This window comes from Ambystoma mexicanum, chromosome 5p, assembly GCF_040938575.1.
Source record: "Ambystoma mexicanum isolate Mex_15411 chromosome 5p, UKY_AmexF1_1, whole genome shotgun sequence".
Taxonomy (NCBI): domain Eukaryota; kingdom Metazoa; phylum Chordata; class Amphibia; order Caudata; family Ambystomatidae; genus Ambystoma; species Ambystoma mexicanum.
Genome location: NC_090930.1, coordinates 423,329,411 through 423,344,456, shown reverse-complemented (window position 1 = coordinate 423,344,456; position 15,046 = coordinate 423,329,411). Strand labels below are relative to the sequence as shown.

The window sequence follows — 15,046 nt, the reverse complement described above, 5'->3', positions numbered from 1 at the left end:
CCGTCACCTGCCACTCCCTTCACAGGCTGGGCTTCTCCCTCAACTTAAAGAAGTTCCACTTGACACCAACTCAGCGGCTCTAGTTCATCGGAGCAGTGCTCGACACGTCCCTGGGGCAGTGTTTTCCTCCTCAGGTGTGAGGGCTCACCACATTCAGCAGATGGTGCACAAGTTTCAGCATGCCCAGAGTCTCCCAGCGTTCGAGTTCTTGAGGTTGCTCGGCCTCATGGCATCCTGCATTCTTCTGGTGCCAGAGGCCAGGTTGCGGATGAGATCTCTGCAATGGGCTCTCAAGCTCCAGTGGTCTCAGTCCTCTGGCAGGATGTCGGACCCCGTTCAGGTGCTGCCCTAGGTCGCCCAAGGCCTTCTGTGTTGGGCCGACGAAGGCAATCTGATGAGGGTGGCTCCATTTTGGCTACCCTTGCCGGAGGCGACGATCGTGACGGACGCATCCCTCACGGGATGGAGAGCTCATGCCAACGAGTTGACAGCGGTCGTTGGTCTCCGTCGGAGTCCAGACTCAATATCAATCTGTTGGAGCTGAGGGCCGTCAGGCTTTCCCTGAAGGCTTTTCTGCCGACTGTGCAAGGAAAGAATGTCCTGATCCTGACGGACAACACAGTGGCCATGCACTACCTCAACAAAAAAGGGGGGGCAGGGTCACTTCCTCTGTGCAGGGAGGCGATGCAGCTCTGGTTCTGGGCAATCCAGCAGGAAGTTTCGATCTCAGCAGTTCATCTGGCCGGAGACGAAAACGAGACGGCGGATGCTCTGAGCAGGCAGAGCGCGATCTCTCACAAGTGGGAGTTGGCTCAGGAGATTCTCCTGGAGATCTTCACCCCTTTGGGGGACCCCTCAAGTGGATCTCTTCGCCTCCAGTGTCAACCGGAAGTGCGAAAGGTTCTGCTCACAGGAATTTCCTCCAAGAGGAGCCTTAGGAGACGTGTTTGTGGTGGAGTGGTCCTTCCCGCTGCTGTACGCGTTTCCTCCAGTCCCCGTCATCCCGCAAGTGCTGCAGAGGTTACGGAGGTTCGGTTCCCGAATGATCCTCATTGCTCTGGCGTGGGCCTGGAGGACGTAGTACCCAGACCTTCTCGACTTGTCCATCTGCCCTCCACGTCGTCTTCCCTACCGACACGATCTGCTCTCACTGGAGGGGATCAGGTTCTCAATCCAGAGGTCAGGTCCCTCAACCTTCACGCTTGGCTTCTGAAAGGTTGAGGTACAAGGATTGGGACCTCCCTGATGGAGGTGTTGCTTTCGGCCAGATGGCCGGCAACGAAGTCCCTGTACTGTTGCCGTTGGAGAAAGTTTTGCGACTGGTGCAGGGTTAAGGATGTGGATCCTTTTTCATGTGATATTCCTAGGGTTCTGTCTTTTTTGCAGTCTTTGGCCCACAGGGGCCTGCAAGTGGGTACCATCAAAGGTTACCTGGCAGCGCTGTCTATATTTAATTGCTCGTCTGAGGAGTGTTCTTATTTTAAAATCCCTTTAATTTCTCCATTTTTGAAGGGGCTCACTAATGTGTTCCCTCCGTCACCTTTCCAGGTGCCCGGTTGGGATCTGAACCTTGTTCTCAAGTTTCTAATGGGTGCTCCATTTGAGCCTTTGCATTCTTGTCCTTTGAGACTGTTAACCCTTAAAACTGTATTTTTAGTTGCTGTCACTTCCGCTCGCAGAGTGAGTTAGTTACAGGCACTTTCAGTTAAGCCACCCTTCACTGTGTTTCATAAGGACAGGGTTGTCCTTAGAGTTCGTCCTTTCTTCCGAAGGTGGTGTCGGAATTTCATTTATGCCAGAAGGTTATTCTTCTGGCGTTTTATCCTCCTCCGCCTCCTGGTAAGGATGAGGAGAGGCTCCATAGGCTCGATCCTCGGAGAGCTTTAAGCTTTTATATTTCACGCATGTCCCGGGGTAAGAGTGGACGATCATTTGTTACGCTGGAAAGTGTTTGGGACAAGCTGTGACTAAGCAGACTTTGTCTTGCTGGATTATTCTGGCAATTTCTGAATGTTACCGCTTGGCGGGTAAGGACCCACCGGTCGGCTTGCGGGCCCATTCTACCAGGGGTATGGCTGCCTCTACTGCCCTGCAGAGGGGTGTTCCTGTTCGTAACATCTGTGATGCAGCCACCTGGGCTTCGGTCCATACTTTGTACGTCACAACTCCCTCAATTCTCTCCAGGGGCAGGATCTGGCCTTTGGCAAGGCGGTCCTTTACTCTGCAATTTGATTGGGCATTCTAAATTTGTATATTCTAAATTCTTTTCCCACCTCCTTACGTTGGTACTGCTTTGGGAGTCTGTCATAGATATGGAATACGTCGGAGGACCCAATTCCCCTGGAAGAACAAGTTACTCTTACCTGGTAACGTTATTTCGATGGGATGGTCCGACGACGTATTCCATATCGCTCCCTCCCTGCCTACCCGCTACAGAATTTCTTATGCGATTGCAGCTTACGTTTCCGCAAGGCTTTCTGTGGTCATACTGGAAGAAGATTGGTGCCACACGTTCTGGGAAAAAACTACAACTGAGGCTACGGGCATCGTGCGTCCTGCTTATAACATCCAGTGACGTCGGCTGTCTGAGGAGGTCCTCTAGGGCGGCGTATCGACATCGACGCAGGACGCAGACGCCGAAAGATTTTCCGAAGCAGCACAGCTGTGCTGAGTACTGTCATAGATATGGAATACGTCGTCGGACCATCCCATCGAAAGAACGTTACCAGGTAAGAGAGTAACTTGTTCTTCTCCGGCAAGAAATGCGATATATGACCTCGAGGGTCAGGGAGGCAGAGCAGCATATCTCGGTTTCGGAGGACGCCATTAAGAGAATGGAGAAACAACTGACTGTGATCACTCAGAAGCTCACACACCTGGAAAATAGGGCAGAAGACAGCAAGGGAAGAGCAAGGCGCAATAACATTTGCATCCTTAGAGTGCGGGAAAAGGAAGAGGGGCCCAGCATGCAGCTCTTCTTGGAACAATGGCTAACGGAGCTCTTTGCCTCGAAGAAGCTCTCCAAATTCTTCTCTGTGGAAAGGGCACACAACATACCGGCGGGTCGCCCCATCCCCGCACTATAATAGCACGACTTCTGAACTACTGGAATCTGGACACCCTGCAGCTGCCAATGGCGGTGCCACCAGCCCCCTAACGTATAATGGCTACTGGTTTGGATTCTTCCCATATTACACAAAGGGAGGTCCAAAGAGCACACCAAGCCTTTGAATCTGTCAAAAGGATGATGTATTCACTTGGCATGAAGTACGCTGTCTTCCCGGCGCAACTCAGTCTACCATAAGGGAACAGTGCACCTTTTCAACAACCCGAAGGAGGCATGGTTATGGCTTGAAACAAACGTCCTCTCATCGCCTGGACATCAGCCACCACGGGGTGACCCAGACAAGAACCAAACATGGGTCACTCCCCAACTTAGTTCGAATCACAGACAGAACAAACCGCGCCCTTGGAATCCACGCCGGGGGCGGAGGGTAACGGATAACTTGGTGCCCCTATACGGCGCCAGCCTATACTCTTGCAAAAACATTCAGGGGTAAACATCACTAGCGTCTATAGATCAGAAATGGAGGCTCTCATGAACAGCAACAGCGGGCACCATGCAAAAAAATGGTTGACTTGGTTCTTTCGTGCCCGTTTGGTGCAGTGTTAGAGCGACAGGTGCTTCAAGTTGGAGAGGAGTACAGGGTGGAATACGGAGAAAGTTGGTCAACCATTGTTGGCGTGATTTTGGTTGATTTTGGGTTCGCATGGTATGCAGTGTATAAGGACACCCAACTAGGGGTGGGCATGAGGTGGGGAGCGCCAACGAGCAGCAGCGGCGAGAACGGAAGGGGGGCACTATCCAGATTGAAGCATGGTTTCTCTGGAATGATGGCTCATGATGGGGAAAGTCACGGCGAAGACCTGGAATGTTAACGCGTTGTGCTCAGGTGTCAAAAGGTTAGTCCTTCAGTTCCTCAATAGGCTGTCCCTGACATTGTATTCCTTACCCGAGACTCATTTAGCAAGAACAGAGTGTACATTCTTTCTCAGATCTAACTACAGGGTGGTTTTCCACAGGTTTTTCTAGGGGCTCCGAGGTGGGGGCGGCTGCTCATACTCATGCATAAGGGGGTCCCATTCCAGCTCGCAGAGGTGAAGGCCGACACCAGTGGGTGCTTTGTTTGGGCAACGGGTGAGTTATGAGGTGCCACTTAGGGAATGGTAGCGGTATACGCACCCCCTGCGCTCACAGCTGATCTCTTAGCGGAAAGTCAGGGGTTCACGCTTCAAAGCCACGCGGATATTTGGATACTGGGGGAGACTTTAACAAGGTGACGGCCCGGGGCTTAGACAGGACATACGTGGGTACCAGGAACCCGGCGGCCTGTACCAAACTGCGCTCATTTGCAGAGGCTATTTGGTGGGTGGACGCATGGAGATGGCTGAATTCAACCGAGAGGGGCTACTCCTTCTCTGGGAAACACGCATGTATGGCAAGAATTTACTACTTTTTCGTCCCAGCGAACATGACCCATCGGCCATCTGTCTGATATTTGGCCAGAGGGATATCGGACCATTCCCTGTTAGTCATGGAGCTAATGAATGGGATAACTGAGCCCAAAGGGAGCTGGCGCCTCAACACCTATTACCTGGGGGACCCTGAATTTGTGGATGGCCTGGTGGCTAAAACCGGGGAGTACTTTGAAATAAATACGGGGACGGTCGACAGCCCAGTCACACTTTGGGTATAAGGCTGCATTACGGGGGGAGGCGCTTTCAATGGTGGCAGCTAAGTGTAGGAAGCACGCTCATGAGCAGGAGGAGGCGGAGAGGGAAGTGCAACAGGTGGAGGAGGACTTTCTCTCCTCTGGGTCACAGAAGGCTAACCTGGCACTAGTTACAGTGCAAGAGACACTGTAATGAGGCACTAGACAATTTCATGGAACGCACTGGGCCATACAAAGTCAAATCCATGAAACTGGGAATAAAGGGGGAAAATGCTGGCCTGGCTTGAAAGGAGAGACCGAGGGACTGGATACGTGCGCGCCTTATGGGACACCCAAGGGGAGGAAATGACTAGCGATATAGACATAGCCGAGGCCTTTGCGCAATACTACAAAGGGTTATATAGCTCTGGAACGAGAACCGTGAGGTAGATGAGCTGGACACACTAGATCAGGTGCCTCTCTAAATGCTCTGCCTCCAAATCCAAAGCTTGTTGAGCGGAGACATCTTGGATGAGGAAATGTCAGCAGAAATCTCACAGATACAGACAGGTAAAGCGCCAGGGCCCAACGAGTTCCCAATAGAGACATGGAAGCGGCTGGGGGAGAAAGTGATCTGTCCTCTGCATCGCTTCTTTCTACAATGCAAACCAGATGACGGTCTGCCACCTGACCTCAGGCTGGCTAGCATAGTGGTTATTCCGAAGCCTGGTAAATCCCCAGAACAGTGTGCCTCATAAAGGACAATATGCTTAATAAATGGGGTGGCTAAAATCCTAGCCCGAGTACTGGCCAATCAATCGCTTGTTGGGGGTGATCAGCTTGCTGCTAATTCTGGATCAATGCAGATTCATGCCTTTCAGATCCACACGAATTAACCTATGCCGAGCACAGCTTGCTATTGGTCTGGCAGCTGAAATACAAGTCACTCTGGCACTCCTTGCCATAGACTTCGAGAAGGCTTTCGATTTCGTGTGGTGGGACTCGCTTTGGGATATTATGGATAGCCTGGGATTTGGCGAAAAAATCTCCTCACCTGGGTCCACTTGCTATACACCTCTCGCGAAGCGGTCATAAGAGTGAACAGGGTCACCTCTCGGGCCTTTGAACTGGGGCGAGACGCGCAACAGGGATGCCCCCTTTCACCATTGCTGTTTACTCTGGCAATAGAACCACTAGCGATACAGCTCAGGGAAAGCCCGGAATGGGAGGGATTCAAGTGCCCTGGGGTGGGGAAGATAGGGTCTCACTCTATGTAGACAATCTTTTAATATACATTAGTAACCCAAAGGTCTCGGGCTCAGTCGTGACTGGAATACTACAGGCATACCAAAGCTTTAGCGGACTTGAAATAAATTGGCTAAATTGGTAAAAATCTGTATTTTCCCAGTGCAGGGCGAGGTAGCACTGCTCCCCAGGAAACCCCGTACAAAATAGCAGCTTAAAGTACTTGGGTATTCACCTTTGCTCATGCTTATTCGACTACATCCAGCTCAATCTCACCCCAGTAGTGAACAATTTTGCACAGGATATCATACACTGGTAATCCCTCCCACTAACCCTGCTCCCGATCCCAAAGAAGGTTTTTGTAGAAATTGAGGGATCCTTGAGAGTGCTCTTATGGGGGTGTGGGGGCTGAACCGCGGGTGGCACTGAAGACGCAACGGTCAGTATGGAAAAGGGGCCTAGGCTTACCCAATTTGCGTAGATCTTACTGGGCATTAAGGACGATCTGGCGTGTCGACGGGGAAGGGATTCCATTATATGCAAATATCTCATGCCATGAAAGCCCAATTTCCCTCTGGGAGAGGTGCCGAGTAGGTCGTCGCTGGAGGCTAATCTATTCTTAGCAGGAATCCCCGCCAAGGTCACGTCAACATTATACCAAGTGCTCAAGGCATTTGGGACCGCAGAGCTCACCCACCTGAGGAAGAAATGGGAGGGACTTGGGAAGGCTGGAACCGGAGGAATGGGTGGTGGCCCCAATTTTCCCGAGAGGTGGGAATAGCGGCTCGGCTGCGGCTAATACAATTCAGGATCCTCCAGAGTACTCCTGTACAGTGCTGACCAGATGGGGCAGGGTAGACAGCGACACATGTCTTAGATGTGGTATGGAAGGAGGTACATTCTTTCACACACTCTGGGAATGTGCCCAGGTTCAAGTTGTGTGGGGGAAATTTACACAAAACCTGTCCACTGTAATGGGGGCTCACGTCCCTCTGGAGCCGAAATTGGCATTCCTGGGAATATGGGTAGATGCCCTGTTTACGAAACATGAAAAAACGTTCCTGTCTGTAGCACTGGTACTGAATGCAGCATCATGGGGCTCTGCAAAGCGGCTGAGATTAAGCGAGTGGACTGCGGAACTGGACTGCTGTTTGGCCTTGGAAAAAAGCGTGTACAGGGCTAAGGACTGACCCGGGACATTCACAGAGATATGGAGGAAATGGGATGGAGATGGCGGAGGGGCCTGACAGTATGGACCGCCCTACCATTTGCTAGCAATCCTATGTTAGTTGCACTCCCATGTTAATGCTAATGATGCTGAATGGAATCTACTGTATCCTGCTTAAGTCGTACCTATGCTTGTGTTTGTTCTGTTCGTTTTTGAAAATAATAAACAGATTGATTAAAAACAAAAAGCCTTTCAAATGTCATCAACCCATTTGTCTTTTCGTGCCACTTTCTAAAGCCAGAACAGATTGCTCTGTTAAAATTTAGCAAATCTGTTGGTCTTCAGAAGAATGAATGCATTTCCAAAGCAACCAAACTGGGATCTTTTTCTGACTGTTTAAAGACTAACATTTTGTGTACATAATCTAATAAAGTTTTTAAAGGTTGCTGTTGCATTAGTCTTTTTTAAACGTTTAAACTGTGTATGGACTCTTCAGAATAAGTGGTAAAGTCAGTGCCAGAATATGCACATATTGCATAGAACAACACATCAGGTAGTTGCAAGGGGGCAGTCTCTACAGAAATCTGAACAGGACATCTAACATGAGTAAAGAATTCAGAGACAGTTGCTGGCAAACGTATATACTGACTATGGTCACAACAGGATCAACCAACAGTGTACATCTCCTTATTACAGGTGTACGAATGGGTTGAATTTGGGTCCTGTGGTAAGTCTGAATCCGGAGGGGAACAAGGACGCATAAGAAAACATAAACTAACCAAGACAGACTTTGGGCCGCTGCCCTAACAAAGGGCGGCTGCAGTCTTCTGAACCCGGCACCCATGTATCTCATTACCATATGAACTTGCATATGTGAACAGTCCCTAGCGTGCAGTTCTCGTATGGCTGCAGTGTTGTCCCGTGACTCCAGCCAGGTCTTTCGGTCTCACTCAAATCAGTCGTTTGCCACACTCTGGGCTACTCCTTTTCACACCCGACCGTGGGTTTCTTCCTTTTTGCCCCTGTGTTGGCCTCTGCTTTCTTTCTCCCCACTCTGGTTTCTTGGTGGTTTCCACACTTGGGGCAGGAGGGGAGGTCTCTTTCTCGCTCTCTTTCTCGCTCTCTTTCTCGCTCTCTTTCTCGCTCTTTCTCGCTCTCTTTCTCTTTCTTTCTCTTTCTTTCTTTCTCTTTCTTTCTCTTTCTTTCTCTTACTCTTTTTCTTTCTATCTTTCTCTTTTTCTTTCTCTTTCTCTTTCCTTTTCTTTCTATCTTTATCTTTTTTCTCTCCTTTTTTCTCTTTCTCTCTTTTTTCTTTCTTTCTTTTTCTCTTTTTTCTTTCTTTTTTCTTTATCTTTTTTTTTCTCTCCCCTCTCCAGCAGTGCTCCCTTGGAGGGCTGTGTACTATGTGAGGAACCGGAGGGCGTCCTCAGTTTTTCCCCCCTTTATCCTCCTCTTGGGTGGCCAGGGCAAAGGCAATCACTCTTGGATCCTGACCCTGCGAGTGGTTGTGCGAGGAAGGATCACCTGGGTGGCAGAGACCTGGGGAGGAGACGTCCTTACGTGAGACATGGTATCCCCATTTCCCTAATGAGGAGGCCAGCAAGAGTAATGCAGGACTACCGTTTAAATCTGGAAAGGTCTAGTCCTTTTTTTAGAACCATTTAGACCAGTCAAGGTGGTGGTAACTTTAAAAGCAGGAAGTACTGTGGAAATTGAGTCAGCTGTGGAAGCAGGGCTACGGACTGCTAGGTGAAAGCAGACCTTTCTGAAAAATCAGTGTGGCAAGCAGAGCGTTCAAAACCCTTTGGAAGATTCTGAGGGAAGCGAAGTGAAGGACATTGGAGGCTGGTGGCAGACTGCGAGAGGTAGCCTGGCGTAGGCAAGCAAAGCGGTCATGTGAAACCCAAGCTGCAGGAGAAGCAGGGGGACACAGGAATGGCAGGCGAACACGCAGCAATGAACACTGATTTGAATGAAAGTATTTCTGTGAGTACCAAATTGAGTGCAAACAAGTTTTTAGGCATTTTTGAATACCGACCTGGGTGAAAGAAGGTTTGGGATCCTTCCTGATACAAGGAACTGTATAATATGAGAAAACAAGTATTGGCAAGAGCCAGGAGAATGAGTGCAACAAGCGCATGGTAGAAAACCAAGCCATGAGGGTGATGTATGTAAATGAATTGAGCACCACTGTCAAGCTGAAGCAGTGCCCACGTGTTGATCGAAAAGCAGCAAGTAAAGTGTATCAGTTGTGTGACCTATAATGGGTGGACATAGTGTGGTCCAACAACTGTGCCTAGACCGAGTACACCCCTATATGGAAAAGCCACTGAAAGCACACCCAAAGAATCTTGTGTTTGAGTTTCAAAGAACTTTTATGTGATTTGAAGTCAAGGAACTGAACTATATATGTGCATTGGTGAAAGGTAACAAACTATCAGAAGAGCTGGGAAGTGCCCCAAGGAATTGTGCTGTTTTGGAAAAGCTGAAAAATGAACTCTTGGGGTAGGAAACCCCTGTGTCTTGAACTTGGGGAAGGAAAGCTGGTTACAAGCCAGGAGCTGGAAGAAGCTCAGAACTCTTACTTGAACACTATTTATTTTGATGCTGATTTCCCTATACATTTTATACAGTTAGACGTGAGGGCAAGTATAGGTTTGGGGCACACAGACATTTTCTTTTGTCTTCCTGACATAAACTATCCTTTGTTTCCTTTAGGTAGGTAAATCCCACCTTGGCATGGTGCAAGTTAGGCCTTATTCCAACCTGCATTTTTAGTTAATAAATGTTTGTAGACCAAACTTTTATCTGTTGTCTGTCTGCTTCGTGATGCCTTCGCATCTGCCCAAACCACCTTTTGTCGAGTTGTCCACTCGACCCCGCATCGACTGGCATCTTTTCTTCGTTTCAGCTTGCTTGGTACAGGGATTTGTGGGTGGCTCCTCTGGCCTATACCTTGCTCCCCCGAAGTACTGTGCGCTCATTCTGGCTGCCATGCCGCACGGCTCTGATGGTTTGCTTGCTGGGCCTCATCATACTTGCCTAGTGCTGATATAAGCATCACTGCGCTGAAGCGCTATTAAACTATGTGGATACTTTTTTTCTGATTGTTTTGTTCTGGCGTGCCTCCCGAAGGCTGGTCTTTCTGAAAGAGGATAAAATAAAGTTGGGGTCAGAGGCCGTGCTAGCCATTAAGTGGGTCACCAGTTTATCATACCCCTTTACTCTACATACCCCACAAAGGTGTTGGTGGGGAGGGATAGTGATTTAAGTCCATCTCTGGTTTGGGGGTTTGGGGAGAGTGAGGGGGTGTGGTTACTGTCCCACCAAGGGAGAGTCGCCTCCAGAGGTATCCCACTTACCCTGTCCCCGAGGTCATGTTAAGCATAGCGGGTTCACCTCGCTAGTCCTAGAGGGAGTGGCACCCCTTGGGGAGAGGGGACAAACTCCTTGGATTCGTCAGTCAGTAATGACCAGGCAGATGATCTCTGTAAAGTAACTCATTTACTGCAGCTGGTGACTCCACAGCCGTTTTTATCTAGGACACTTCACCCTTGACTGCTGGGTAAGATTGATAGGATCTGTAGACCAAAACAGCTGGAGAAACAAAGGTTGGAGAGCCCTTATTTAAACCCAAGTATCTATGGAAGGTAAAAGCCTTCTCCAGGAGCATGCAATATTTCAGCAAACTTACTGACCGTTTCCTCATATAGAATTCTAGAACTCAAGGGAAACTACAGGGATATATTCCACCAAGGAGGTCTGAGTGACATCTGATGGCTACCCACCAGTAATTTGTTGTGTGTACACACTCCTCCTGCATCCCTTTTCTACCCCTGCGCTGTTTTCTTGCTCAAGTACTGCAAGAGGTGGGTTGGGGCGTCCGGAGTTGACTGTGTAGAACATCAATTAAAAATCCATACCCCAAACAAGAAAAATACCTGTTGTCCTGCCCCCACCACTCCTCCCTTGAGAACTTCACACACACACCTCCTCCAGGACCCATGAGGAGTAAGCATACCTGTTATCTTGCCACCCTACCCCACGTCCTTCATGTGTGTTTTCATCTCCCTCGCCCAAACAAATATAAATCTGGTGTCCTGTAGCCTTCTCCCAATCACCCTTTTGCTACCTCACCTCCATTTCCACCCCAAAAAAGAAATACTTGGCATCCTGGTACCCTCCCTCTTGTAAGATGTGCGCTTGCAGGCCCCATCTAGTAAGTAAATGCATTGCATGGCCTTCTGCGTCCCTGTCAGACACATCCCAACAACCCTCTACCCAAGTGCGATTCCCTGAGAGAGTCCATCTAATGTCTAGTTTTTTTCTGGACAAAGGGGACCTCGGGAAGCAGAGGAAAATGCTATATCTGCTTGCTGTGACGTTGTGGTTGTTAATTATGAAAGCCAGATTCACAGCAAGAATATGCAGCATTTTGAAATACAAATGGTCAGCAATTGTGTCCTATGAAACGTATACAAATCTTCAGGTATCAATCCGTCTCGGTCAGCGATCCCCCAAATCTGTGCCTTGACCAAAAACAGGAGCCCTCTGAGCAGTGCCAGACTGGGTGCACGCACGACCCATTTGCCGTCATTTGGGGAAGGTGCCGATGGGCTGCAGTCAAACCTTTATTTTGTGGGGTTTGGGGATGTGTTGGTGTAGGAATTTAAAGTGAGAGTCTGACCTTGGTTCAAGATTGCAACCTCTTCTGAGGCTTAGGAGGGGATTTTGATTGCTACGGACTGGGCTCAGAGAATGTGGTAGTTGCTGGACATGTCCAGCTGCCCTCCCTGGCGCCCTCCACGAGAGCAGATCTCTCCCAATCCGAAGGGCAAATCCTCCATCTTACCCCGCCAGCATGAACCTTCATGCCTGGCTGCTCAACGGTTGAGGTATAAGGAGTGGAATTTGTTGAAGGAAACCCTCCTCTCTGCTGGGAGGCCCACCACTAAATCCGTGTATACATTCACACAGCGTAGGTTTTTAGATGTGTGCTCTAAGAGGGATCTGGGCCCCTGTAACTGTCCCACATCCTGTGTTCTGGAATGGGCCTGCAGAATGGCACCACGCAGGCTGAACTTGCAGCCTTTTCAGTTTTTAAGAGCACACCGGAGCAGGGCAACCATTTCACGATCTCCAGTCATGCAATTTGTGCAGGGATTGTGTAATCTGTTTCCACCATACCAGTTTGTTCTGGCTTAAGTCTTGACTTTACTGTTCACACTTCTAATGGGTGCTCCATATGAGCCCCTCTGTTCTTCAAGATGAATCGCCCTGAGGTGATTTTGCTGGTCTTCATCACTTCCACTAGACAGGTGAGTTACCTGCGTCATCAGTTAAATCTCCCTATTTGGTTTTCTCCAAGGAGAAAGTGAATTAGAGTTAGGCTGCCCTTCAAAGTTGTTCTGATTTCCATCTCTCTCAAAAGATCTATCTTCCTGTCTTTTTCTTTCCTTTCCTCTGCCTTATCCCTCCAAGGCAGAAGAATGATTTCATCAGCTGGACCCGGCTTGGGCCCTCAGCTACGAAGTCTGTCAGACAACGGAGTCAAGAAAAGATGGCCACCTTTCTGTTGGTTATGCTGGTGCCCGTGCTGGCAGGTCTATAACCAAACAGACCTTTTTGAGGTGTATCATCCTCTGCATCTCTGAATATGACAATCTGGCCGGAAAAGATGAGCCAGGGGTCTCTGGGTTATTTCCACCAGCGAACTGACTGCCACCTTTGCTCTGCAACATGGAGTCCCTGTTCTGGACATTTGCCAAGTGGCTATGTGGGCATCTCAGCACATGTTTGCAAAGCATTAGTACTTGAATTCTCTGTCGGGACAGGATGCTTGTTTTGGTAGACCAGCCTTCAGAGGTTTCCTGTTTAGGTTGTGTACGTTCTCTCCTTCAGATCCATGTACTGCAATGAGAGTCTGTCAAAGATGAGGAATCCATTAGGAGAACAAATTACATGCCTCTTTAATGCTTTTTCTGATGGATATTCCTCCTGCAGATTCCTCATTGCCCTCCCAACCTACTGACTTGGCTGTTAGCTAGTACACCTTGTTTCTGCAGTCCCTCAGCATCAGAGTGCTAGGGGGAAAGGATGGAACTAAAGTACCGGGGCACTCCGCCTCAATATGTACTGGTTGCAAACTCCCGTCCGGCATGGGTGCATAGAGGGGTTGGGCAGAGCGGACACATAGCCACACTGTATCCCCTTGCGGCAGGAGAGTTTTCAAAGAGCAGCTGTGATGGGAGATACTGAGAGGAAGTAATTTGTTCTTTAACACTGTGCACTAGTGTGTAGGATGAAGTGGGTATATTGTTTTGATCTGCGAATACTAGTTCAAAAAGGTATACTTTTAAGTGTGTGTTTAGATGTAAAACGATATGCTGTTCAGTAATATTTATGTAGCTCAGTTTGATTATTCCTTGGCAACTGTGGTGTCCTTTATGAATGGTCTTTAAGGCTGTTCAGTATTTTAATGTTGCATTTCTTTCTTTTTCAGCATATTTGTGTGATAAGCGAGCAAGGAAAGGAAAAGTACAAAACATGAGCGACTTATTCGACTCATCAGTGCTGCTCCAGCAACATGTGTCTCTGGCCTCTGCTTTCCACAGACCAATTTCCGATACAAGGACAATGAATAGTTTCATTACCATATGCTCGCTTTATCCTATTGTGCTCAATAGAAGGATTCTTACATCATGTTTGTGTTAATTATAGACACATTTACAACTGTCTGCCACATCCCTGAATTGACTTCTGGTGTGCATGACATGGCGGGTGCCAGTTACTGCTGCACCTCTTGGATGAGTTGTGCCATATGAAAGGTCCCCCCTCTCACAAATCCTTCCATTAAATGAACCGATCCACCTGAAAAGAACAGTTCCTCGACTATACAATGTGTTTCAAAGCAAGAGCCAATTAAGAAGCAAAGACTGCTGGGAATGTTTTTATAGAAACAATTTAATTTATTACCTTTTTGTATTTTAATTTAGTGATATGTACCATCGATTGTGGTTTTCAAACAATTCTACATTTTGTAGGTGATAAGAAGTGTAGATATATTTCTATTATCCCTATGCCATTGGAAGTGTTGCTTTGAGAGTTTGCATTCACTTCCTACTTTTTTGGGATGGGTGCAGTAAAGTTATTGGAGAACGAATGACGACAAATGAATGTTAAATGTTTTAACTCCTAAAAACCTACTGTACCTTTCCGATTTTAGTTTTCTCCATATGACATTAGTTAGAATAATCTTCAAATCTAAACATCAAGTTGTATTTTTCATAAGATAAATATGTAAAATTCAGAATACAAAACTTGCAAAGTATGCAAAACACAATCTGCCTTTAAAGCGGTAAATGATTAAGAAAGTGGCTATCATTTGAGAGGCTTAAGTGTTTTACAAGGTGTATTTCACGTACGACCTCTGCAATTGCTGTGGATGCAATAACCTCACGTTGTCGAAGTTTTCCATCCATAGTTGACATTTAGGAAAGAAAAATAATTGGGGTTTGCACTTAAACATTTTCTTTTTAAATTTGTATGAAAATCAAGGCATGTGCAAATAAATCAAATTGTGTACTAATAACAATAAAAATGCATAAAAACATCAACCTCGGTATGGATTTATTTGCACCACTTGTGATCACTGTCCATGTTTGTGTTCTGTCACAAAATACTGGGGTGCATTGTTATGGAAAATTGAACTGCCTTCCAGCTTAGCCACATTTTATTTTCCACATACCTTGATCCCTTTTTGAATTTCTCAGTTGCATTTATACCATGTTTCCATACACATCGATCATAATAGTATGAATGCATTTTTCTTGCTAGGTTAAACGTTTGCATGTTGAATATGCTTTTTATTTTTTCAGTACACAAAGTACATTTGCACACATTGTATACATACAAATACCAT

The 15,046-nt window shown here is 47.6% G+C and overlaps 1 protein-coding gene across 1 annotated transcript in view; it reads left to right on the top strand.

Moving 5' to 3' along the window:
- Positions 1-14,741, top strand: part of HPRT1 (hypoxanthine phosphoribosyltransferase 1) — a 574,116-nt gene extending 559,375 nt beyond the window's left edge. Inside the window, exon 9 of the mRNA XM_069612824.1 lies at positions 13,628-14,741. Within this exon, the coding sequence (XP_069468925.1) occupies positions 13,628-13,675 (48 nt within the window). The 3' untranslated portion in view covers positions 13,676-14,741. The remainder of the gene's footprint in view (positions 1-13,627) is intronic.
- The last annotated feature ends 305 nt before the right edge of the window (positions 14,742-15,046 follow it).